Source organism: Gallinula chloropus, assembly GCF_964237585.1.
Source record: "Gallinula chloropus genome assembly, chromosome: 1".
NCBI lineage: Eukaryota > Metazoa > Chordata > Aves > Gruiformes > Rallidae > Gallinula > Gallinula chloropus.
In genome coordinates, this window is record NC_140085.1 from 64,759,088 (window position 1) to 64,786,848 (window position 27,761).

At 41.7% G+C, this 27,761-nt stretch overlaps 1 protein-coding gene across 8 annotated transcripts in view; it reads right to left on the bottom strand.

Annotated features, from left to right (window-relative positions):
• The window catches only part of BICD1 (BICD cargo adaptor 1), a gene marked incomplete at both ends in the record, with an annotated part of 177,711 nt that overhangs the window by 39,681 nt on the left and 110,269 nt on the right, over positions 1-27,761 (bottom strand). For 5 of the 8 annotated variants that reach the window (XM_084279259.1, XM_084279257.1, XM_084279258.1 and 2 more), the window contains 3 exons: positions 1,664-2,758; positions 8,512-8,949; positions 12,370-12,522. In XM_084279259.1, coding sequence (XP_084135385.1) covers positions 1,664-2,758; positions 8,512-8,949; positions 12,370-12,522 — 1,686 coding nt within the window. Of the gene's footprint in view, positions 1-1,663; positions 2,759-8,511; positions 8,983-12,369; positions 12,523-27,761 lie in introns of all 8 variants that reach the window. The other 3 variants (XM_084279260.1, XM_084279262.1, XM_084279263.1) reach the window with 3 other exon arrangements.

Sequence of the window (27,761 nt, forward strand, 5' to 3'; positions counted from 1 at the left end):
ATTTGGAATATAAACCCATATGCCTCAATTACATCTTAATTACATTTTAATTACAGGGAAAATCCACATATAATTGCTCAGAGCTGTTACAGCTCTGCTAGAGATGGTATTTAATTACTTGCATTAATATTTAACATGGAGTGTAATGGGGGGGGGGGGAGGGAAATGCTATGAAAGACACAATGTACATTGAAATATTGCTGCAATTTAAAAATCCCCAGTACTCTAGAAATGCAGTTACAGATTGAAACTGTAACTTCAGACTACTTGACTACTGGGAATTTTAACACTGAAATACTATCGCTGTCATCAGATAATAGTATCCCATTCTGTTAACCAGGACTCGTGACCCTGCGTGGTGATCACTGCGCTGCTTTTAAATGAGAGAAGTCTGGGCAATCTGAAACGATGACTCTGATGCTGCAGCCTCTCACACTCAGACTTAATTTTGCACATAAGGACATGCACTGAAGTAAATAAAACTGTTTCATGCTTAAATTTAACTTTTTAAAGTGCTTGCAGACCTGGAATCTAATGGATAGAAAGGGCTTGGGAGGATATACTGTGCAAAAAGCTAAAATTAACAGTCCTCTTTAAAACCAAACCATGATGTGGTCCTCTTTTGGCATTTGATACAAAATGCAGAAATTCACAGCTTATTTGCATTGATATACACAAAAAATAAAGTGGTTTGATTTTTTTTTAAGTTGTGAAAATTTTCAAAATAATAATTTTATTTTTTTATTCTCTTAAAATATAACTTTATAACAAATCCAGCTCAAAACAAAAAAAAAATTCTGTTACTGTTTCAGTCAGCTTATTAGTCATGTCATCCCTGGTTTTAAAAAAATGAAAACCCTGATTTTATTTGTTAAGGGATTAAAAATATTACAATGGCAGGACACATTATTTCTGAATGAAAGGAAAAAAATCATTACAAAATTCCCACTATTGTTAATGAAAATAACTCTGGATTTCACCTGCTGTATTCTCAGAAATATGCCCAGCTTCTGCATGGTCTAAAACCCCATGTCATACTCTTGCTTCTGGCCTTCTCTTCTTGAGGCATACTTTAGCTTTTGTGGCATTTATTTTTAATCCCATTAAATTTACTGGGGGGGCATTCAAATTTTGCGGCCGACAGAACATGACCAAGACCCAAGAAGAAAGCTCTGCTCCATTCCACCAGCAGGTCCACCTGCATCTGATGGTCCAGGTGGCCTCCCTTATGTTTGCCTTCACTACCGCTCCATCAATACCTGCCCTGGCAAGGGGTCAGCACACCCCTGAGAGCCTCTCTGTGCACACTCTGTTTAGTTTTCCAATTTTGGAGATCTTTTTTGTTTCACAATAATAATAGCAACATGCCTGTGCATCAGGCTGGGTGCTAGCTGATCTTCCCCTGTCCCTCTGCTCTTTTCTCACTGGACAGGAAAGGCTCTTCTGCCTAAGTCCTTGGTGAACGGTGCCGAGAAAAGCAGAACTAAAGATATGAAAGAGGAGGTGGGGAGGGAGGGAAGAAAAGTCTGCCCTCACCATGATTGAGTGAGAGGCTAAATAACCTGTGAGTAAAATCTCTCCTCCCAAATATTCCCGGGAAAACTTGTAAGTGACCTGTGTAAATAACAGGCAGTCCCAACTGACAGCTTTATTAGCATCTTACCTGCTTATTGGCTTTCAACACGGCTCTCAGGGTAGCAATCTGCTCCCGCTTTGTACTCAGGAGTGATTTCAGTTTCAGTATCTCTTCCATTAAGGCCTCCTTGTCTTTGTCAATCATGGGTGCCAGCTCCCGAGCTGCAGCACGTTGGCGCGACAGCTGCAGCGACCGGTCGACAGCCTTCTGCAAGTGCTTGATTTGGTCCCTTATTATGGCATTGAGGTTGTAGATGTTCATCGGTTCTTTGCGGATGTCACTGGTATCAGAGACAGGGGAAGAAGGAGGGGCTGTGATGACAGGAGAAATAGTAGGTGTTTTCGTTGGACTCTGTTCCTTGCCAGGCTCCGTGGCCTCTTTTGTCACCTGCTCAGTTGGGGTCCTGGCCTCTACAGGTGATGCCACCCCCCTTCTGGCAAGCCGTGGGGAAAGCAGACCTCGAGGGTCATCTGGCCCTTTCAGGCTCCCACTGCGGGTGACTCTGCTTTGCCTGTAATAGTCCAACATGACCCTGTTTGGTGTCTCGTTGTTGCATAAGCAGACATGATGGTAGAGCTGAGCAAGCTCCTCACTAAAAGTCACCAGCTCATCTTGGGCGGTGTTGAGGGTATTATGGTTTTCATTTGCTATGCTTGTCATCCTTTGCAATTCCTTTTCCATGTGGACCATTTTTTCTTGGCTTTCCTTGGTTGACTTCTCCAGGTTTGTCACCTGTTCATCATATGTCTGGATTCTGCTCTCATACTTGGCTTTCTCTTCGGTGTAGTTTTCCACATATTTATTATATTTCTCCTTTAAGGCTTTGATTTCTGCTTTAAGGTCTATCACCTCAGTAACAGCTACTTTGTATTTACATTCTAGGATCTCCAAGCCATTGATGTCCACTTCATAGTCGTGTGCTTCCTCGCCGGTGTCGCGGCCCTTCTCACATTCAAGCTCAGCTTTCAGCTCCTTGTTGCTCTGCAGTCCCCTCATGGCGTTGACGTGCTCCGTGAGCCTGTGGACTCGCTCATGTTGCTCGGTCAGGGCTCCCTTGGTGTGCTCCAGCTGCGTCTGAGACTCCTGCAGGTTGGCCAGGAGAATGGCCTTCTCCCTCTCCACCTGCAACAGAGTCAAAGTAAGAAAACCAGGATCTCGTCTTACCCCTGCTCTTCTGCTGAACACCATCATCTCTTCCAAGCCCCCACTCCGCATATGCAGCTTGAGGGCTTCAAAGATATTTTAGCCGTATATACCTAAACCATAGAATTAAGTCAGAGAGAGATACATATAATTCATAGAGGGTTATAAAGGCCCAGTTTCTGCTATGATTTGCAATATCACTAGGTCACAATTTTACACATTGTTCACTGAAGAATTACTTAGTGCCCAAGCACCAAGTACCCAGTCGGCTAGAATGATGATACTGGATTTATTATGACATATGTTCCCTGAATTTTAATAGACATGAACTGCACTGCTGTCAAGGTGGCACATACACGTATCTCAACAGCATCTGAATTTACATTTCCCATTAATAGCTCTGCCAATCATTCACAGTGTTTATTTGTACCTTCGGACTGATGCAAACTTTCATTAAGGCTTGATTGCTGAATGTAAATACAGTAAACAAATGTCTGTGTACATTTCCACAGATTAAATTAAATAACCCACTGTTTGTGATATAACACAGGTCAGGAGACTGAGCACATGCAACTCCCAGGAGTCCCTATCTCCAGCAGGTAACTATAAGCAAAACTCATCCTTTTGAGGACAAGACAGAAAAAAATGGATTTGCAGTACAGCTGGCAAACCACTGGTTCTGACCTAGTCAGTGCCTTTCTGAATATCCGTGGGGAAATGTGGATGTGGAACAACCAAAGTAGTTTTGGAGGAAGACTCTACAAGTTTAAATGCACAGCACATTAAAGCAGACAGACTTAAAAGTTTGATCAGCTCGGGTATTCGCTGCTCATGATAACACCCCTGAAAGACTCCCATTTTAAGTTTTAAAGCTAGTGTTCCAACCTCTTTCTGTGCCTTTGTCCCGTTATGAGTTGTGGAAGCACAAGAAGGCACAAGGGGATGGGATCCTTCTTGCTTCTGTGGCTTTTGCAGCAGAATCCTGAACCTACCAGGTTTACTGCTCTCCCTCCCACTGCTGCAGTCACTCAGCCCTGTGTTTACACATGCAGTGAAAATGGCATGCTCCACGTTCCCTTTATGAGCAGCTGAATTACTAATTCTGAGAATTCAAAGCTGTCAGTTCTTAAAAACCCTATAAAAGCTTTTCCTTCCCTATCAGCATCCCCCCAGGTAGTGTTTGGAAGGAAGTCAAATCGGCCACGGTGAATCTCTCTGAAGGAAAAGAAAAGCCTGTTAGGGACCACGAGGGTTTTAACGCCACCTCACAAAATGTTACAAGCAGTGGCTCAGACTCCTCTTTTCTCGTAAGAAGGCTTTTGAGTAGAGGCTGTTGCTCAGAAGTATTAAGACATAAAAGCATGTGATGATCCCCTGGTTTTACAGACAGGTTTTCAAAACATGGCCTCTATTAGAACCTGCAATCAACTGCAGGCAAAACCTCTATGAATAAAAATAGAAGCCATGTTAAAAACATCTAAAAGGATCAGCCTAGTTTTCTTCTGTACAGGTGACTGACAGCTTAAGAATTAAAAAAACATGGCCAAACCTCATCACTATTTTATGATCCAGTAAGAGTCTGTCTCCTTAGATATAGGGCACTCCCTTTCAGGCACTGCACCAGAAGAAGACAGCCAAGCATGACAAGTATATTGGTACCTTTCTAAGTTTGTCATTGCTCCCTCATTACTGCTCACACCCCCTGTGTCAGCCCACACTTGTTGAGAAAAAAGACAGAGCAACCTTCCCCTTTGCCAAGGGCACCATCTTAAAAGGTGACTGCTCTTCACAGACTCCTCAGTCTGACCTGTCCTAGAGACCCTCAGAGACCCTCAGAGAGCAAGCCAGCAGAAAACCTCCTGACTGTCTTTCATCTGTCTTTTTTCAGCAGGCAGTCTGCCCCAGGTCTGATGTCCCCCCAGAAACTTTCAGATGAACTCTAGTTGTCACCACTCCCAGCACCAGGCTTAGGTGTTAATTACATTACCCACATCAGATAATGAAGGTGTTCATTCCTTCGGGCTGGTAAGATCAGCTACACACATGCATGGAAATCTGAGTTTCGCTTAATTTAAAGGACCATCTCACCTTATGGTGATAATTGGGTAATAATGATGCATACATGAGATACCAGAGGCAACTGGCTTTTCAAAATGAATGGGTCCACTGTGGGTATCTTCACATGGAAGTAGACAATTAACTGTACATTTCACTAGTGTAAAAATAAAGCTTACAGCCAGAAAGCCTCTCCTTGAAGAAAACAGCTTGGTGTTAAAGCAGCACAGTGTTTCAGTGTCTGCTTAACTTAATCAGACAGAACTGATCCTGCCAGATTACTGACCTCAGCTGTCATGCTCTACCATGAAGGCAAACTATAACACAGCTAATCAGGATCTCTGTGGTCATTTCTTTTCTGAACATTAACATGTTCTGGAAAAAAAAAATGTTTCTTTCAAATAGAAAAGATTTTTTCCAGGGAAACCATGCAACTTTTAAAACCAATACACCAACTTGGACAGCGGGTAAAATGAAATACATAAATCTACTACATTTTATTTATTCTAGTTCAGTAACTATGTGTGAAGATTCTACATTTCTCTTTAAAGCTATAAATACATGCTCCTGCTTCCAAGGAAGAAAAAAAAAAACAACCCAAAGCTCCAACTCAGCCCTGAGCACACCTTTTGAATATTAATGGCTCTGCTGTTTCCAAGTACAGTAATTATTTTGTTATTCTAGAAAATACGAAACTCCTATTTCCACCCACAGCAAACTACTGGGAATTGCAGTTATTTTTCAGTCCAGTTGGTTGTTTTGGGTTTGTTTTTTTTCCTAACATTGAAGTTGGTAGCTACAGTAGGGGTCTTTATCATCTTTAAATGAGAATAAAAGCAGATAAAAAGTAGCTGTGCTTATTTTGTGATGCATCCTTCCCTTCAAATTTTTCATGTTGAAGAAACTTCCTTCTCAATTTGCCCCATTGCTACTAACCCCGATTGTTATTTAATAACATCAGAACATCAGTGAACAGTTCCTAGTGGAGACTGGAACAAATTAACAGGAAAGCTCAGCTCAAAAATCTCAGCTGTATGGTGGTTGTCAAAAAATAACAGGAAGCTGGAGAAGAGGGTCAGAATCTGGGCCACTTGACTCCTTTTATTCCTTTCCTTTTCTTTCTTTCTTTCTTTTTTTTAAAAGAGAACTTAATCCAAGTTTTCTAAGTATGGTGTTGGCCCTGGGAAGAGGGAAAGCATCACCATGGAAGGCAGAGAGGATTCCTAGGCTTTAAAGGTGAAATGAATAATTCTGCCCACTGGACAACAAACATGAAAGCAAAGCAGAAAGCCTTGAGCTTTTCCAAAATAATCTCGGAATACAAGAATTTTCAGCAAGATGTTCGTTACCTAGTGGATTTAAAAGATGGAAACAAAACACTTCCAATTAAATCTCTCCTAGGGACCAGCAGAGATTACGGAGCATCAGCATCCTAAAACTGCAAGAAGGAATTACATCTGTCATACTGACTTTTTGATGCAGGCTTCTTTTAATGATTGGGCAGTGAAAATGTAAAAATGTAAAAAATGGAAAATCTGAAATTTGCTTCCCTCAAAAAAGGACCTGCTGTTCCATAGACATAAAAGTAGTTCTTAGAAAAGGGTGATTTCTTTCACCAACCCTGCATACACCAGATATTGAGATGTGGCTGAATGAACACCATGAGGCAAAGACACCACAGAGGAGAAAAAAAAAATAATCAATTTTTCTGAAGAATTATCTTTTGTCAGCTTGAAACCAATGAAATCTCCCATCTATTATGGGAAAAGATTTTGGAGGAATTTTTCAAATTTAGTTGTTGTGACCCAAGATGAACTGATGAGAGAAGATGATCACTTTTTAAAAAGTACACGTCAGCATTTTCCAGTAAGTCTTTTCAGCATCTGAAGAAACTGGGTTTCCAACTGGGTCTAGTTTTTCTTTTCAAACCTGAAGCCTTAAAACACAACCGGAATACTGAGCAATAGTGGCAGCTATTCGCATGAGGGTGCTGGGGGCCAGCAAAGCCATTGTGACAGAAAAATGATTATATTTATTTCCTAAGGTCATCCTAAGGTCCTACAGGACCCTAAACAGTTTATGTCTAGTGGCTGTGAGAAGGGTGAATCTTTGTTTAAAAATTGTATAATAAATAAGTAATGTTAAAGACAGGGACCATCAAAATATTTACGGTATCTTTCAAGTACAAGCTTGCTGATTTATCAAGCTCAATATTTAATTTAATAACATCAAGATAAAACATATCCAAACCATCTTGTTTGTTCATTTCCAAACAGCTTTCACTCCAAAATTACATTGCATAAACTTCAGTACAAATTATATTTGAAAATACTTACGTTGCATTTTAAATGTGAACATTTCAAAAGCATTTCTACTGAAGCTGTGGGGGGTTTACATTTTTAACATTGCATTTCTGAATTAAAAAAACCCAAACCTGCATATAATATATGCATATATGATGTACATAAATGTACTCATACATACACATGCATGATTTTATACAGGCATAGATACACAAACTCCACACACTATTTGTATTTAGTACTGGAAAAGTTTCTGATAGAATTTTTCACAGAAAGAAAATTGCAAATTTTGAGCTTTCCACTTAAATTATGTACATCTTACATCAAAGTTCTTTGTGCAAAGCACTAGATGTCATCAGTGTTTGCCATGTCATAACTCAGATCAAAACTTGCCACGGTGTGCTTGGCAATGAAGTAAACAGAATAATTAACTCTTCAGCAAATATAGGACAGACCACAAAGGGATTTATTGTTCTCTCACAAGCACTGAAAATTGGGTTTGCTCTACTTTACTTCCAAAATGCCTTTTACATTTTAAGCAGGAAAGGATTTACATTTACTGCCTTCAGAAGCCTGCAGCTAGAAGATGCCGGATGTTTCCTTGATGGTGCCAAAACCTCTAAAGCTCTTATGACAAAGAAGATGCTCAACAGCCTAGGTAGCAGGACCCTTACTCCGTGTGCCACTGTCCCCCTTACTAAGATGATGGGTCAGCAGTTTGAATTTTTATCTGGCTTGCATCCCAGGCTCCTAACCTGGTTCTGCCCAGGACGGGCTTGGATGAATAGCAAAATGCTCGCTGCATGGTCCCCAAGGCACCCCCTGCAGCCAGTGTATCCACCAGGACTGCCAGGGTGGACAAAGGCACTCTGTGATATCTCACATGCCACGTGCTCTCTAAGCGCACAGTTATTAAGAAGAGCACTCCTCTCATTTTGCTCTCTCTCAATGGTGAGCCAAATCTTCTTCAAGCAGAATTTAATGGCAAAAACTGTTTCTGACTTGCAAGGGAGCATAATAAAGTCTGTCTGTATTGTAGTGGGGTGTTTTCCAGATAGCTTTGGTCATTTCAGAGACATGGCCCATTATCAAAGCAGGAGAAAAAGAAATCTAACTATCTGCAACCACAGCAGCTAGGACCCTTTCTCCTCTTTGCACTAAACACCTGCTCAGATTGCGCTTTTTGCAGAGAAACACTCCATTTACTAAGGATATTTCTGTCAAGACATGGATATGAAGAAACATCAAGTCAGCAGTAGGAGAACAGGACATACATGGTCAAGAACGTCACTGGGGGAAACCATTGCAGAAGCTGGAACTAGGGTCCATAGGACGGGTGTCTAAACACTTCAGGACATTAAATTCAGGTCTTACCTGCATGAGTTGTTGCTTCAGTTTCTGTATTTCTGAAATGTTGAGCTCACTGAAGAGGTCAGAGACGGGGTGCAGAGATTCTCCTTTCCTACCCGTGGGAGTTCGGAAGTCACCATTGAGTTTCACAAGAGGCCCATGGATATGTCCGTTCATTTTGTCATCATTGTTGGGCTCGCCCCCGTCCTCTGCAAACTTCAGTCCATCTACTGATATATTAATATGGTTATTATACACACTATCATTGAGGTTGATATACTGGGAGAGTTCCTTCCTCAGATTGTTCTTTTGCTCTCTTTCATTTTTTAAAGTTTCCAGAGCTTCCTCCAGCTGATGCTCAGCAATCTCCTTCAGCCGGATGGCATCTTCCAGCTGACTATTAAGCAACACTGTCTCCTCCTCAAATCGTTTAATCTCATGCTTTAAGCCTTCATATTCAACCTGAATTAGACAAGACAAAGAACATTCATAATACTAAAACTTGAGTCGTGAAAACCTGCCATTTATCAACCTTATTGAGATAGGTGTTACAGAAAATACAGTTCGAAATATCAGATATTGCCTGCAGCTGCACAGAAGAACTGGCTGCACAGAAAATGCAAGGGGAACTCATTCTGTTGAGTCCTCCATTGATCAATTTTCCAGAATCAAGAAATAGAACACCTTTTTATGAGTAACATATGACAATAAAAAAGATATTTTATGGAAAGAAGGTGGTTTTGTAGCAGATTACCTGCTAACAATAGATGTATTGTCTACCATGATATGTATAGATCTCCAGCTAATATAGTCTGATTTATTAATTGCAGGTATTCTGAATATGACTTATCTAAATTGTTAGCAGATGTCAAGTCACTCAGGCACAGATACTCTGAAGTATCCAGTGTCTTAGTACTGTTCAAGTAGACTCCAGAAAAGCCTCAATTCTTCTCTGGGTCATACAAGCCTTTCCACTATTCATGAAACATTTGGTTTTAAAAATTAAACAGCAAACTACTTATACAATGAATTTAAACTCTAAGATGCCCAAACCATTAGAGATTTTTAAACTACCAGATCAATGTAGTAAACAGCCTATCCAGCTGCACAATCCTTGAACTGTGTCTTGGGGATGGCATTTTGGAGTACTAGGCAACCTGTTGCTCCAACAGCGCTCGTGAAGTGCTTCCTCCAGCAACCTGGTACAGACTTGCCAGGCTTGGAGGGTCTCACTGGTCTTTCTCCCTCTCAGAGGGCAGGCTGCCTGCTACACACTGAGTTGTAGACTTTTATCAAGGTATTTATTGGAGGTGTGGGCTGAGGAAATAGCCAGTTGCTTCTCTTTTTCAAAAGGCAGCTCCCACATTTATTCAGGCCTTTCTATTGCACCTAGAAGGAAGCAAAGACTAGACAAAACCAATCTAGCTCAAAACTTAGACAGTTCAGCAATATCTAGATGGTGCTGTTGATGCCCACCACAGAACACCTTCCCTTGCTGGCCCTCCTTCTCTTCCTTTTCACTGCTGGAGAATCCCACAGAAGAAGAGCTTTGTTTGCAAAGGTCCATGCCCATGCTCGACCAACTCTCCTGGTAAAAATGATAACGCTTTGATTTTTAATTAATTTCTAATCATGTTGCTTATCTATCTTTTCTATTCTAAATGCACTATTTCCCAGTATCAAATGAAATAATTTAAGACCTTGGTGAAAGAGGAAAAAAATCCTGAATTTTCATGTTTCCGTTAAAGAGATTTATTTAGTTCAGGTTTTTCTCATTAAAAATGCATTAATGTGCATTATTTTCTGCCATTTGATAACATCATCCAGAATATTATTTTTATTTTTTTATATATACATGTATATATTTATACAAACTATAATGAGGTTCTGATGAATATAGAAATATCAGCCATTCCTGCTGGAGTAGAATACTTATGGACCTTTGAAAAGTCTTGTACTCATAAACGTTTGGACAGGAAAACGTAAAAAAACCAAAGCACTAATCTTTAAACCCAGAGAATGGAAACATTTCAAAGAACGAATGTTCCAAATTCCTACTGGGAAATGTTAAACAGAAAAGGAAATATCACGATATTTTGAAATTTACATTTAGAAGCTTGATATCTTTTCTGACTAGACAGAGAGGTCCACCTGAAAAATTTTTAAGTCCCATCAAGTAGCTATGTTTATACCATAAGGACATGGGAAAAGAAGCCTTCTAAAATTTTAAAACCATATGAAAACCAGAGGTCTGTATTATCTATATGACTACTATCCCCTGGATTCTTGCTTACAAAAGCTACTAAAACCCTAAGCTAAATAACGACAGTTAATCTCTAAGGCTTGTATCATACAGTTTTGTAAATTAAAGTATAAAATGCTCTTGAAATTTTACCTTATATGTCAAAGCTATTTTAGGAATCACAATGCACAGAAATACGTGAAGCCAAAATGACCAATTTTTACAGCTATTTGAAACGTGGCAATGCTTTTTCTCTCCACAGACTGCTAACATTTTATTTCATTAAGAATGAAATACGATGACAAATATAAACACTTGCCAGCAGATTTTCTTCTGGGGTAAACTAGGATAGTGCATAAAGGGGTCTTTAGTTTCCTGAAAGCATGAAAATGCCTCCTAGGAGGTTGGTGAAGAAAAAATATCAGTGCCTCAAAGGGGGAATTTGCTGGCTTGGTAAATAACTCTGACACAAAGATGATTCAGTTTCAGGAGCGTGAAAGACTGGGTGTCTTCGTAACTGAGGAAATGATGCCCCCTTTCCTATTACCTGCATATTCCCTGTGGCACAGCTCTGTTCCTGCAGTAAAATTGCAGGAAACAACAGCTGAAACAGTCCTGCAGGATATGGCAGCTTTGTATTCCAGGCTGCTGCTGGAGCCTGTGACAGGCTGGGCTATTTGATAAAAGCCCTTAACTGAGCCAGGCTGTAGGGCAGGACGTAGACCAGGGTCAGCTACACAGAGCTGTTACCCTCTGCTAGGAAATGGTGTTACAGTGTGCCATGTTGTGCTGGTCTGGGCAGTGTCTATAGGGCAGGAAGTGTTAGATCACACAATTTGGATACTTAAATATTGATCCAGGCAAGTTAACCCTTCTGATGTGAGAATGAATCCCTGTTCCTGATTGCTTCCCCAGGTCCAGCAGCAAAGGGAGCTGTGCTTTTGTAAGGGGGAGAGAAGAGACCCCACCACTGCCTACATCCGGATACAACGGGGCTGTTGTTTCTGGTGGTTCCTCAGAGTGCATGCTGCACTGGAGGGAGACTTACAGTGTGTTGGTTTTCCATCAGCTGCAAATTGCTGTAATGAGGAAAAGACAAACTGGGAACATCAGATATACCTTTGCCTGTTTCTGAAACTTGTAAAACTTGCAGGTTAGCATGGTGAAGGAGAGAACAGCAGCAATACAGGAAAATGTGGGGAGCAGGAAAAACAAAAAGAGGATGGGGAGAAGATTATTTCCTCTTTTCTCCACTTTAGAAGAGGAAAGGATGTGGAGGAAACCAACTGAGAGGAAACAGAGGGCTGAACTCTGCCTCTGGGCACTGAGTTCGGTGAGCAGGGAGGGGTGAGAGGAAAAGCAGAGAGCAAAACCTGCAACTCTATCTTTAGTAATAATCCCTCTGCTATTACAAAGTTCTGCAACAAAACAGTCCACCAGGATTTTTCTAAAACTGAGGTAAGGGCCTCCCCATACATCAAAAATGGCCAATAACCCCATTGGAGTATTTGTTTAGCAAAAACCCAACTGGAAAACATGCAGAGAAACTTCAGTCAAAGTGCCCTGCAGCATCGCGTTACGGCCAGTTGAGAAAATGGCATCATTTTTCAGCATGGCACCTTCAAACTTCTGATACTTACTTGATTCTGTTTCAGTGTGGACACCAGTTTCTGTAAAGTGATGTTTTCTTCTTCAAGCTCGGTGTAGTCTTGCAGCAGTCTTGCCTCTCGAAACTTGTACTCCCGAATTTCGTCTTTCATTCGTATCCTCTGCAGTTCCACCATTTCATTGTTCTGATGAGAAAAGAAGCGAGTACGTTACAGCTTTACAGCACATACAGCGTTACAGCACAGCCACTTCAGTGATGGACACTGTCTTTAGAAAAGGCCAAAGAAAAAGTTAATCCTCAAATAGAAATGATTTAACAGTGCGAATCAGAACGGTATCACCTTTTAATTTGAGGCCAAGCGGCAGTTTCAGGTGTGTGCTGGCAATGGAGTAGTGAGAACATCTGATAAGGAAGCTTGATTAAAACAGTTTCAAGATTAGATGCTTACTGAAACGGAAAACCTGGCACGGCTCCACCATCTCATTAGTTTTATTGCTCTGTGGTACAGTTGGATTTAAATAAAATTACCACCTGCTTTCCACCGAAGGCTGCTCTCTACATTCGTACAGAAAAGCAGCGAGTAACGGCACCTGGTCTGTGGGGACATCTGCTTCTGAGAGAGGTGCCCCTCATGTTTGTACCTGCAGGCATTCGAGGGGCACACGGGCAGGGGGAGGGACACCTGTAAGGCAGATGGCTGTAAAGCACTCGCCACAAACCTGGGCGACGTGACGCTGTGCTGAGCGGGATTACAGGCGGCAGCCTGGGAAGGCAGAAGGACACCGCTTGCTTTTTCCCGTTAACGCACACAGTTCCCAGACAACCTTATGAGAGAGGTCACAAGGGCTCAGTTTCACCAAAAATTGCTTCCACTGAATTCCAGCTCTGGCTGAGTAGGGTTTTGATTATTCTGGAAAGGCTTTGCTGCCATAACCCTGATGTAAAACGCTCTACGGGAAGATGGAGTTAGCACACAGCTGGAAGAGAACAGCAACAGACATGGTCTGTAGGAGCAACCTTCCCCTCTGCTTTGAAGGGAAGCCTGCCTTTTCCTGATCAATAGGAATAGCTGTAATCTGTCGCATCTCCTTGGCTGTGGGAGGCACCTGAGCAGTGCTGCAGCAGCAACAAGGGGAAGCACTACTGTGACATTAACGATAGGGCAGAGCCCCCTCGCTGCTGGACTGTCAGAAAAAGCACATCTGGGAAGAAGTAATGGGTTTCCGGAAAGGATTCCAGTGTGGAGGGAGGGCAACAACAACCCTGATAGCTACCTGGAAAAGCCAAGTGTTTATAAATAAATAAATAAACACAACATTACAGTGGAATTTGTAGTCAGTGAGCTCTGAATAGATCCATCTGTACAACTCACCCGCTGGTATGTAAAGGATAAAACCTCATTTTCTGAATTAAGGATAAGTAGATCTTTGTTTAGCACCTAGGTTAAATAAACAATTATAAGACCCTGGAAAACAACTTTGCAAAGAGTAGGGTGAAAAAAGAAAATGTTGGTGCAAGAGTTACAAAAGCCCTTTTAAAAACTAAGCCTTTTTGTTAAAGAAAAGTAAAAACCATCACCCTCCTTCCTGGCAACTCATTAACAAGAAATAAAGAAAGTGCCTAATTTCTTGACTGAAGGCAGCCGAAAAGATCCCTGGGGGCAGGAGAGTCACAGACCACTAGATATAAGTAACTCCCTGCAAATATTCCTGCATCCATCACTGCCAAATAAACCTGTGAATGAACTGCAGATGATTTCACGAGTTGAAGGCATTTTATACCTCAGGGCTGCCTTTATACGTTTAGCTTCTGTCAGCACGTTCTCAGCTGTGGCAGTTATTTACCCCTGCTAGGTGTGGGTCTATGTGCAAGTAGGTGGACAGCACTGAACGCACAACTCTGACATGTCAAGTGTAATTAACCTGCTCTGTGACAGGGAGTGTTGGGAGGATGATCAGCCCAGGGAATTAATAGCAACCGGCTGACATCCATCCAACACTGATAGGAGCTCTAGGAGCATGAGACTGTGCCTGCACCTCACTGGGGTGAGCCCACCACCACCATGCATGACACGCGGCTGTGGAAGGTCCACTCACAGTCCGAACTGGCCCTGCCATCCACACTGCTGACCGAATGGGAAGCAGAAGGGAGGAATAAAAAAGGTGGCCAGACATGGAGAATGTAGGCAGAGAATTTTTACTGAATCTTGATAAATTATTTCCCTGATAGACTATGAGGCATGCTACTTTAGAAAAGCCTCAAAAATTAACTGCATACGGTCAGAAAAACCCCTTCTCTTTCCTGTTATTGCAAACAGCCACAGAAAACATGAGCTCTCACCTTGCTGGAGTGTACCACCATCTCCTTAAGAGGAGAGAAACCACATCCCTTCACTGCTTGTAACTGCTTCTCCTACCTAATCTTGGAAGTATAAACAGAACCATTTATAGTGCTCCTCCTATTCTTACACACAGAGAAGTGCTCTTGACAGAGCAACCTCTACCTGTCATTACTCATGGCATTTGGTCAAGGGAAAAACAGCATGAAAAGGGAAGACTCGACAGTCGGAGCATCCCGTCTGCCGTGCCTGCCCGCAGTGCTGCCTGCCATGCTCCCTGTGAGCAGGGCCAAGGCCCTGGAAGCTAGAAGTAATCCTACTGCTCTGCCACAGGGGTGAGACAAACTCAGCAGCTTGGAAAGGTGATGCCATATTCTCTAATGTAATGTAATATGTGCTTTTAGTGACTGCGAATATGCTGGCATTATTCTCCATGCTCCCAGATCCCTCCTCCTATTTGTGAACATCTGCATTATGCTGGCAGCCATCCAGCTGCAAAGCGCTTTTGTGCTTTCACTGCTTCCCATGAAAGGTGGCACTGGCACATTACAGCGCAAAAGCCTGGCGCTACCAAGGTTTATGAGTGAGTAGCCACAGGACATGCTGGAGTGCAACTCTGTTTCCCTTCATATGTGATCTCTCTGCATTTTGTGGAACCAAACGAGTCTTCAACCTATTAAAAAAATAAATTTAATGCTCAGTTTATTCTTTCTTACTGTCACAGTAAGAAGGAGATCTATATTTGCTTCCATCAAATGCTCTGAATAAAAACAGTATCTTCTCACAACTTAAGTTCTGGAGTCACCAACATAAGAAGGACATGAAACTGGTGGAACAAGTCCAGAGGAGGGCCATCAAGATGCCTAGAGGGCTGAAGCACCTCTCCTGTGAAGACAGGCTGAGAGAGTTGGGCTTGTTCAGGCTGCAGAAGAGAAGGCTCCGGGGAGATCTTATAGCGGCCTTCGAGTACGTGAAGGGGCCTACAAGAAAGCTGGGGAGGAACTTTTTAGAAGGGCATGGAGTGATAGGATGAGGGGGAATAGTTTAAAATTGAAGGGAATAGATTTAGACTGGATATTAGGAAGAAATTCTTTGCTAAGAGGGTGGTGATGCACTGGCACAGGTTGCCTAGGGAAGTGGTGGCTGCCCCCTCCCTGGAGGTGCTCAAGGCTGGGCTGGATGGGACCTTGAGCAGCATGGTCTAATGACAGGTGTCCTTGCCCATGGCAGGGGGGTTGGACATTAATTGATCTTTAAGGTCCCCTCCAATCCTAATCATTCTATGATTCTATGAATTCTACTGCTATTTTGAACTATTTTACATGTATATTTCTTACACAGACAATGCGCAGTTACAGCAGATGGATCTTGTTGGACTGATCCAGTGGCAGTAAGATGCACACTTTTTATTTGGCCACTGAATCAGTTCTCTTCCAAGGTGACTTGGACTTGTATGAAAACAGGATGAAATCATTAAAAACAAAGCAAAAGGAGTCTGTCAGCAGGGCAGTTATCTATATGAGCCACCAGAGGACAATGTAACACCAAGTATTAGTAAAATAATTCATCATTAAACTTCACTGGTAATGAAGCACTGAACATTAAACTTGCAGATTACAGCAGTTGAGCCAGACGTTTTTACTAGGGAACTACCTCAAGACATTTACATTTCCAGAAAGGATTCCCCTATAAACTACTGTATCTGTAAAAAACAATTTAATCCAAGAGGTGGAGCTAATGATACACAAACAACGTTTTAATGGCTGTAAATTAGTTTCAATACCACTCACCAGCTGAAGATGGTGCAACCGTTTCCATGGATTGGTTCCCCCCCACCCTCCAAAAAAACAAAAAAAAAAAAAAAAAAAGGAAAAGGTCGTTCTGCAAAGCTATAGAAAACAACATAGCCCTTGTCAGCATTGTATCTAATTATACACAAGCACTAATTGTGGAAGATGTCAGTCACATAGCTCAATGCATGTCTAATGAACCTACACGAAACAGAACAGACCATGAGAAATGAAAAACAGAAGGCTCAGTTGAGATAAAGTCTGTTTAGGTCACCTATCCACCAGTCTTCAGATACGTTTTCATACTTCCCTATGAAAAGCGAAAGGTACCTCTAGGTTTTACAGGGGCAAGGAACATTTCTGTACTGTACAATCATCATTTTAATCCTGAACGTCTCTGAGCATCAGTGGAATATAAATATTAAATAACAAACTTTTGTACTTCTTATCAAAATTAAATGCAAAATATACGAACACATCGCTCATTTTTTATTCAGCACATACTTGCTGTATTCCATGTGCTACCTATTGTATTAACTGCGTGAGTATACGCATTGTAATACATTATGTAATATCAAGTAATTGCAAGTGAGAAGGTATTTCAAAGTAAAAGAACGGTAATGCCTAATTTTGAAATGGATGAGAGAGGACTATGAAAAAATACATGATTTCCCTCCCCAGTCATTTTTTTGTCAGAACACCCCCAATGTAGCCCAAGCTGCTCACTGCATTCTTGTGTCCTATTGCTAGACAAGGAAAGCAAAGTGGGCAAGGGACAGTGACCTGAAGGTGGTTATTCTCACCTCCAACGTGAGAAGGGAGCTCTGGTGGGCCTTGGTTTCCAACGAGCACAATTTTGGCCAAAAATGGGTTTGGGACTTCCTTCAAGATCATTCCATCACAAAATTCACTCACTTATAAATTATTTTTAGCTTATTTTTTAATATATTGTTTGTAGCTACTTGGCAATATGCAAGTCTAAATAAATTAATGGGAAATTGATGTGGAAAAAATGACTAACCCTAAAGCATATTTGAGTCACTACTTTTAGAACATAGGGATATATGCTCAGAAGTTTTAAACCCCAATTATATCTCCTTTTTAGAAGCTTCTACCATGAATTATGGGTGCTTGTTTGTTTGTTTTCTGTAAACAATGGAAAATCTAGTTCTGCATCATGCAGAGAATTCTTCTCACCAGCACAATGAAGCAGGACAGGAAGAGACCACTGTGAAGCCAGTCTTTCTCCTTTCTACTGATGGAAGAAACCAAAGAGGAAAAATAAATACAAGGAAATGACACAGAAAGAGACTCTCCGTGACAGGGAGGAGGCAGCCAAGGAGCACTGGATGATCTACAGAGACACCAAATGTGCCCCAGCAGGTCCTTAATTTTTTCATTCTGAACAGATAAAGGCAGTTGAGAGAAGAGAGGATGAATGGAGGAACAGAAAAGCTATGACTGGTTTCTTTTATTTACCATCAACTGGTTTAGGTCCTTAAAGTCCTCTAGGCTAGCCCTAAAGTCATATACAGGAATACTCACCATGAAGTGAAAGAATGGTATTTTACATGCTTCCAGGTATATTTAAACCCACAGTGGAATTTTGTTGGTGACCTAGTATTACCTAGTCTGACTCTTTTGCAGAATTTGCAGCCCCAATCCTCCTGATGATTCATAGTTCCAGACACCCTCACTAAGCAGGGGTGGAGCATCTCTTTGCAAAACCATTTTTGCATCCCTTTCCCTATATCCCAAAATAAATTATTTCAAAGCTTCATTTTCCTCATTGTTAAAGGCCCACACCCTGCTTTTTAATCTGAATTTATGTGATCTCGTTCTTCAAAAAGTTGTATTCAGGTGGCATTAAATAGAGTTCATGATATCATATTGATCTAACCAGCTGTATTGGCATACTACTTCAGGAGCATAAATATGGCTCCTATTGTCCAAAACCAGAAGCCACTAACTTTTGAAATTATGCATGACACTGACATGAAAGCTAGCTCCTTAGCTTTTAATATATCATTCATTGTCTCAAAACCAGAAAGGAAGCAGACATGCTGTTGTGTACAAGATAGTATTAAAAATAAATCTGTAGAATAACATAAGTACTTTTAATCTTTCCCTTCCATGGATTTACTTATAAAATGTCAGCACTATCAAAAGATGAGGATGAAAAAAGCCATATATTTGTTAGCTATAGCATACTGAATAGAAACCAGATCAAGATAATGGATGTTTCAAGTTTCTTCACCAGCAAAGGCTCTTAAATAAAACATTTACAATGCACCTAATAATTTAATCACCTGAAATGCTCAACACATTTAATTGGAATTGCTAAATCTAAAGTAGCAACATGAATTTCTATCAAGGGCAAATAAATGGCCCATTTCTCTACTTAGCACAGAATTTGAAACCCTGTATTTAATGTTGTAAATCCTGCTACACACAAATCTCTATAAAATACCTATTTTTTTTCTTTTATATATAAGTATATTAAAAAATAGGACTAAGGAATGTTCTGGTTGTTCAGGTGTTTAATTTTCCTGCTAAGTATCACTGTCACATAATATTATACAGCCTTCTTTATAAACTGATATAAACTACAAGTATCTAACATATTTATCTAGTGAACACATGAAAAACAATGGTTTGACTTGCCTGCATGAATAGCAATCAATGCATTAGTATTAATGCATTCATTTTATATAGATTATGTAATAATACATTAACAATAATTAATTGTAATTATATTAGCACCCTGTAACAACCACCATTCCTAACTAGTTCCTTCAAAGGAGAAGACACTTTAATAAATAAACTGTATAAAACAGTGTGAGAGGAAATTCAGACTCCAGGGTTGTAGCACAGTTCAGTTAATATGATCCTTCCGGATATCTGTGGAATGATGTCATATGTTAATATATGATCAGCGCAAATAGCAAAATATCAATTAGCTGGAAAATGTTTTGCCATGAGAAGGACATTGTGAAGGGCATTTTGTTTAAACTCAAAACTCCGCTACTCATCTGTCCCCAGCAGCTCTAAACATTTTGAGGAAGTGAGAGGATTTATTTCTAAATACCACACTGACTGGGTACAGGAAAGATGATGACAAATCCATGCCTTGAGCAAGCTGATAATATCTTGCAAATTCAGCACTCTCCATGAAGAGTCTTCCCACAGGCTTTTTAGGCCTATACAAGCCTCAAATTTCTCCAGGTACCAATGGACAAAACCATGTCCACCCAGGGGCCAGCCACAGCCCAAGGGCCCTGCTTACTGAATCGTAGCACTCTTTGGTTTAGAAGGACCCTTGAGATCATCGAGTCCAACTGTTAACCTGGCACTGCCAAGTCCACCACTAAACCACGTCCCCAAGCACCACATCTACATATCTATTATACCTCCAGGGATGGTGACTCAACCACTTCCCTGGGCATCCAGTTGCATTGACTGACAACCCTTTCAGTGAAGACGTTTTTCTTAATCATAGAATCATAGAATGTGTTGGGTTGGAAGGGACCTGTAAAGGTCATCTAGTCCAACCCCTCCCCCTGCAGTGAGCAGGGGCACCTTTAACTAGATCAAGTTGCTCAGCTTCATCAAGCCTGATCTTGAATGCCTCCAGGGATGGGGCCTCCACCACCTTTCTGGGCAACCTGTTGCAGTATCTCACCACCCTCAGATCAAAGAACTTCTTTCTAATGTGCAATCTAAACCTACCTTGCTCTAGTTTAAAACCATTGCCCCTTGTGCTATCATTACGTGCTGTAAAAACAGTCATTCCTCAGCTTTCCTGTAGGTCACCTTTAGGTATTGGAAGGCCGATATAAGGTCTCCCCTGAGCCTTCTCTTCTTCAGGCTGAACAAGGCCTACTTAATCTCCAATCTAAACCTCTCCTGGCACAACTTCAGGCTGTTTCATCTTGTCATATCACTTATTATGTGAGAGAAGAGACCAACACCCGCCTGGCTACAACCTCCTTTCAGTTAGCTGCAGAGAGCAATAAGGTCTCCCCTCAGCTTCCTTTTCTCCAGGCTGAACAACCCTAGTTCCCTCAGCCGCTCCTCATCACACTTGTGGTCTAGACCCTTCACAAGCTCCCTTCAAGATACTTTGTTGTTGCCATCTGCCCAAACCCATTGATACAGGAGCAAGATGGGCTCCCCTGGGGACCCCATGCTCTGGTTGGGGCAAAGAGCATGGGGCAGGAACATCCAGCCAGGGGTGGACAAGTCACTGGCTCTCAACATCACACTTTAGCTGAAATATTTTGCCTGATCCTTATTATTCCTACAGGATTGAATAGTGCTTGAGCCAGAAATGTTCAAGACTGCACTCTCTGAAATGGGGCTGACCTACAGCCTCCTACCCCATGGCTGACCTGGTACTGTTATAAAGACACTAAACCCAAATTGCTCATGCAAGATTAGGTCAGAAAAACAAAAGAAGGAAGAGGCTCTGGGGCATTTTGGACTGAATGGCAATTTATTTTTTTTCCCCCAATTACAACTTTCTAATGAAGGTTGTAATTTTGTATCCACAGTTTTAGAAGCCAACAGCAGTGATTCTACATGACAATGCCTCAAGGCAGGCTTTTTGTTGGAGGAGTCACAGAGACCTTTTCAAGCTCACCAAGATACCAAGAGCCTAACTGATCACTTGGGAGAGGCATCTGCCAGTTATACATAACTCTTTGAGAGGCCATCTGTCAGATACAAAGTTCCAAATTTCCTTCTAGACCCAAAGGGGCACTGACTAACCAACAAAAGAGAAGTTGTGCTAGTGGGGTGTGGGTCTGTGATTGGTTTAAGCTCAGCAGACCCACAGCTGCTGCTCCAAGGTCTTGACCCTCCCTTGGGCCATCACCAATCAGATCAGGGGCAACAATTGACCCCAGAAAATAAACAAATGAAGAGTTAGTTTTAATGGTATTTATATTTCCTGATGCTGCTGACAGGGTGGACACATGGACACGGGTGCTAGAAGGAGGCAGGGAATAGTAGGATGTGCCATTTCGATTTTGGATATGCTTGCTGGTCAACAACTATATGATCTATTCCAGAAGTGGAAACTCAGTCCCATTGATGTAAATTGTAAAATGCCTCCAGCTGGCCTAGGATTTCACTGTGTGCACTGAAATGTTGAGGAACAGGTAGCAGTAAAGTGAATTCATGAGTATGGAAAGGAGGAAAGAGAGAATACATCAAAGCACCTAATTAAGAGGGGGGGATCTTGACTATATCAAGCCAGTAATGCTTGATTGGTGTGAAAAATTACATCCCTGTGACTGCTTGCTTTTGCATTGCTTTCTGCTGTCTTACTCAAACTTCTGATTTCAGGACAGCATCAGAGCTCCTCATCTCTGAGCACGCCAGGCAGCAGGTCCCTTCTTCCATGTTTCAGGCATGGAGCTACACTCCTTGTAAGCTTTCCCTTCTCCATGGCAACTGCCTCCCCTCCTTAGGGTTCGGAGCTATTTTAATTACAGCTCACCGCGAGCTCAACCCTACTTTCCTTTATACTCTTTATACTAGTAATCAAGCTGTGCTGTCAAGGGATGCACGTGCCAGGCCAGGGCTCTCAGCACTGTGTTACAATACTATCCAAGCTCTGCTTCTTTTCAGTTTGCATGCCAAGCCAATCCCTGGTCTTGTAAACAGCAGCTAGACATCATGATATTGATGTGTGCAGGCAGTGGGAGGATGGTGCTGCAGCGCTGTGTTATTGCTCAGGAAGCTGAGAGAATGTAAATGCACAGACCCAGGGCTGGGCAGCATGACTAATAAATCTGGTCCTCAGGAGAGAATAGCTAAATTAGTAGGGGGTTGAGTTCAAATTAATCAGACAAGCAATTAATCCTGATCCTCAGCTCACAAAAGTTCATAAAAATCATAAAAAAAATGGATCTCGAAGAGGCCCCTGGGCAGCATCTAGACCATTCGTCTTTCCCAAGACAGAGCAACTACATCTATGCCATTCCTAGCATCCATCTAATCTCTTCCTAACCACTTCCAATGACAGATCCCATCACCTTTCCCAGAAAGCTGCTTCCTGACTTCACTTTTGCCTTTGTCAGAAACCTTTTATGAATGTCTAATCTGAACCCAAGTATTTCATGTTGCAGGAGGAAAACGTTATTTCTGACAAAACCCAGGAAAGTGAATGCATCTGTTCCTCTCTGCAGTTTTCCCTTTACCCACTACTCCCATCTTCAGCATCCCCTTATCTGCAAACACATGGGCACATGGGATTTGAGGATCCCAGACAGCTCCTACCACAGAGAAACCTTGTTAGATGTCCTTGCATGAAATACAGGAGAAACGTGGGGAAATGGGTGATGATGACAATGCTAACTAGATGTCATGGAAAAAGAATAGGAGACCCCAATTAACACTCCACATTCCCTGTAGTACCTGTTTCTCCACAGTGGTTTGAGAGAGAAGAAATACATTAAAAGTAACAAAGTAGAATCCGCTAATACTTTTTTAGAAAGTAGTGTGAATAAATTGCTAAGGGGTACAAAAAACCCACCCTACTCACAGGTACAAGACTACAAAGGAACCATCTGCTGGGACAATCCCTATTGTGCTGCAGAAGAGCTGCAAGCACTCAGCATCAAAGCAGCTCTGTGAGCCCATGCTTACAGCAACGCTTCCCTTGTCAAAATTATTCCGGCAGATCGCCAGCTGCAGAGGTGTTTAAAAGTGAATCTGTGCCCACCGCCCCCACAATGACAGCAGGCTATTTGAAGTTCCCCTTGAAAAATATCAATACAAGAAGGAAGGAAAACAAAACAAAACAAAAAAATGGTTTGCTAAGAAAGGATGAGCAACAAGAAAGTTTAACTTCAGTATTTCCCCTTCTTCTTCAGAAGGACAGGCAACTTTAAACAAACACACCTGCGCCACAAAATTCACACAGTACCATGCAGCCAATCCTGTCATTATTAAGAGAGAGCATTTCCTCAAAGTCAGGACTAATTTCAATAATCAAAATCCATGTAACATTACCCATCTGCTGCAAAGAGCAGCACAGCAGCATTCTACAGCTTATTTGACCTTGTGTGCAGGACACTTACCAAGTCCCGCTTATTCTTCTGTGGCATGAGCAGAAACATCAGTTCAGAAGAAGGAGCTGGTTAGTATTAAAAACATTAAAATGGTTTGTTGACTGTGTTTTGTTTTGCTTTTTTGGTCTGAAAGGCTTAGCATTTTTATTTTAGGTAATATGAGTGACTGAGGGGGCAAATATAGCCAAAGATAAGGACCTCATCTCTCTGAAAACTATATCCTTTAAGGACTGAATTTTACACAGAATTTTTATTCATTACAGTGGACATGGTGACTCATGAACACAAATGCCTACACGAAGAATTCGATAAACTGTACTAAATGTTATTTGAATTTATTGATAGGGACAGTGAGAATACCTGTACTCAGAAAGCGTCTCTAATATCGAACTAATCTTGACTGTTCAATATAAATTGGTTTGAAACCTGATCTTGGCTTTTATAACTCGCTCTTTCTTTTATTTATTTTAATACAGAGCGCATATTTCACAGATATACTTTATATGCATATTACAGCCAACAGTAGCAATTTTTACATTGACAGTTTTCTACCTTATCCTTAAAAGGCTGAAGAAACAACATTCTCGTTGCTTGACACTCAGGACAGAAATACAGATGTAATACATGCCACAAGAACACAGTGTAAGGGCTGACTACTAATGCCATAATCTCTGGGAGAGTTCCTCAAGCATGTTTCTCACAGCAGCACAGGCTTCAAATTAAATTATTCTTCTGGAAATTGAATAAACACTGAACATTATTCACTCCTGCAATGCACCAAAACAGAAAAAAAAAATGCCAAATTTACTCAGGAAGTAAAATATTAGTCGATTTCTGGGATTCTTTGCCTTTGGATACTAAAATTATATTTAATTATATTTTTTTCCTATTTTTTTGTATTGCCGTGTTGTTTTTCTTTCAATGTTTGTTTCCAGGGCACTGCCATCTAGCTCGTGATGGGTGTTGGTCTGATAACAGGAGCCTCCTTCTGGAATGGATTATTGCATCATTAAGATTCAGTTAAAAGAACTAAACTGGGAAAGCCCGCAAAAAACCCCTAAAACCCAGCTCTTTCTTTACCTAAAGGTAACATTAACTAAATAACTGGTAACTTTCCATAAACACTTTGTGGCATGAGGAGGACAGTATTAATGGCAGATATGAAGAGGTTCACAGTGATCACTAAAGCATATGTCAGAAAAGGGACTCCTCAGCTCTTGAAGCCAGGCTGCAAAGTCCCAAGTTCAGCCCAAGAGCAAAGCAGTTACTCTGTCATTGCTGAAGCTGCGCTCCAGCACCTTGACAAGCGAAGGTCAAGGTGGATCTTTCTTCAGATCCATGGAAAGGTCATGGATCTTTCTCCAGATCCATGGAAATCCAGAAAAAAACATGCCTACATGACATGTAGAAGGCAAAATGCTTTTCCCAAATACATGTTCAACTAAGCCATTTCTATCGCAATATCAGTGTTTCCAAAAACTCAGCTCAGCTTTCGCTCAAGCCCTTGAACCTGACGGTGACAGCTGGGGGTCCCAGACTGTCCACCCTGCCCAAGCCCATCAGGCTCAGCCACGCAGTGGGGATGCCGGCAGCGTTACAGCCTCCCCATCTGGCCCTTGGCAGCGATCTCCCCGAGGTGTGAGGGCTCCCACATACAACATGCGAATGCAGGACTGTAAATCTCCACCTACTGATGAGAAACTGCGGCAGCAGGGAAGGATCACAGTCCAAAGTCTTAATTGCTCCCTCTGCTTTCTACTATCCCAGCTGGTGATAGCTCATGCTCCCTTTGTTTTTTTCTCTAGCTGATTTTTAATATAAAATATAACAAAACATTAGAGGATGGCTCCAAGCTCATTACAGTGTTCTTCAATTTCCTCTGAGTGTTCAAAGTACTCAACCAAGACCTTGGTGTAGCAACGTTACTAATGACATCCATTAACCGTTTCAGCAAATAACTATTTACATGCAAGTTTTTCAGTTCTCAGTCTGTTGTGTGCCCACTAGCTTGGTACAGCACAACCAAATTCAGTTAAACGCTGCAAAAAAAAGTGCACCAGAATAATCAATCTAGGAAGATGACGGCTGCCCAGGGAGAGGAAAAACAACATCACACTTGAACTAGGTCAGAATCCAGACAAGCAACAGGAATAAGATGAGATTTATGAACTCGGCTTCCTTAATTGATCAATATATTCCATGTCATACCTACACAGTTGTGGACCATTCTCAGGTTTTTTCATCTTTGAAATATAGCTGCCAGTGTCTGTAGGGAAGATGACCCCAGCTACTAACAATTCTTCAGGCTCTTAATTCTTACACCGAGGTTTAGTTCAACCAGAGAATCCTGTACGTACACGGGATAGGTGCTAGATCTACATACTTGCACTGTGCTTACTGTGTGGTATAATTAACTTAGGACATTGCCAAATACAAGGCCAGAATGGGGGGGAAAAAACATCCAAACAAAATTTCTGGTGTAACCATAACTTTTGGCAATGCACACCCCTGTCAGAGACTGCACACTTTTTTTAAAAGCCTCTGCCTTTCACTTCTGATCACATGGGAATTTCTGAGGTACTTTCTGTGGCACGGGTAATTTCTCTACAGCTTGTATAAGTGCTTCTTTTGAAAGACTGCAACCATGAGCAGGAAAAATTAACCCTGCAGTCACATCTGTCTGTCCTTTGTCCTCATCCTGACTCCACTGATGGAGGCTCCTTATGATCAGGCAGCCAAACTACCCCAGTATGTGAGTCCAGCATGGGAAATTAAAGCATTCTGGTGTTCCTGAGTACAGCAGGCATTACTTTGCAGCAGAGGCAGCATAGCTGCAGTGGGCACAGGAAAAAGGGGTGAGCTACTTTTGGAAAAGAACATCCCCATTAAAAACCAGAGACTTTAATTGTATGGGAGGCACTAAATTAAAATCCCTGGGTTTCTGTGAAGTCTGGATACCTTTCTAGGTGCAATTCAAAGCCTCAAAATAAATGTAAAAATCTATTTCTACCCTTAGTCCAGAGAAAGTAGGTACCATTGCATTTCACTGTGGACCTTTCCAGCTATCATCACTAAATGGGAAGCTTTTGGAAAAAGCTCTCACGTAGCAATGAAAGGATGAAAAAGACACCAGCCTCTAAATCCTGAATGTTTTTCCCTTACACTCTTGAGACCCTCAGGGATCATGTTAATTATGCTTCAGGAGCATTGAGACACAATAGAATCTTAGATTACCCTGAGTTGGAACGGACCCAATAAGGATCATCGAGTCCAACTCCTGGCTTCACACAGGGCCAGACAAGTCAGAGCATGGCACTGAGTGCATCATCCAGACGCTTCTTGAACTCAGCCAAGCTCAGTGCTGTGACCACTTCCCTGGGGAGCCTGTTTCAGCCCATCCTGACCACCCTCTCAGAAAAGAGCTGCTTCTTAATATCCAGCCTAAACCTCCCCTGACTTTCATGTCCCTCTTGTACTGTGGTGCCCAAAACTGCACACAGAACTCAAGGGGAGGCCACACCAGTGCAGTGTAGAGGGGGACAATACCTTCCCTGCACCGGCTGGCAATGCTGTGCTTGATGCACCTGAGGGTATGGTTGGCCCTTCTGGCTGCCTGGGCACACTGCTGGCTCATGGTTAACTTACTGCCAACAATTCAGAAGTAGTCTTTGTTTTTAGCCTCCAGCACACTATGGTATCACAACTGTGCCTTCTAACAGGACCTATTTTTTGCTTGCTTTTATAAAAAAAAACAAGGTAGCATAACCCCTAAAGATTTTCTGGTCTCGTTAAGGGACTGGAGCTGCTCTAACACTGTTCTTACAGGCTGCTGTTTGAACCTCACCAAGATGGTATTTTCTTTAGAAACTCCTTTACTCAGTAAAACTACATGTTGAAGAATAGACATGCTAGTTTCCTGATGTAGGAGACAGATTTTAAACAAAACTAAACATTCCCATTGCAAAAAAGGCTTTCAACTTCTCTCTTCTCATTCCACTGAAGAAGTGTTTGGGTGACCCAGGGAAAGCCTGGTGAACCTTTTCCGACGATTTTCTTCAACTGTAAACACTGTACTGAAAGTTTCTCCTGACCTGACTTGTTCTATACCCAGCAATAAACACATCTCACCCTGCCTCATAATACCAACCATTCAATTTTTTCCCCTCCTCTACTGTTTATGGTCCTTTCTCACCCCACTGAAATCTGCTGTGATGTT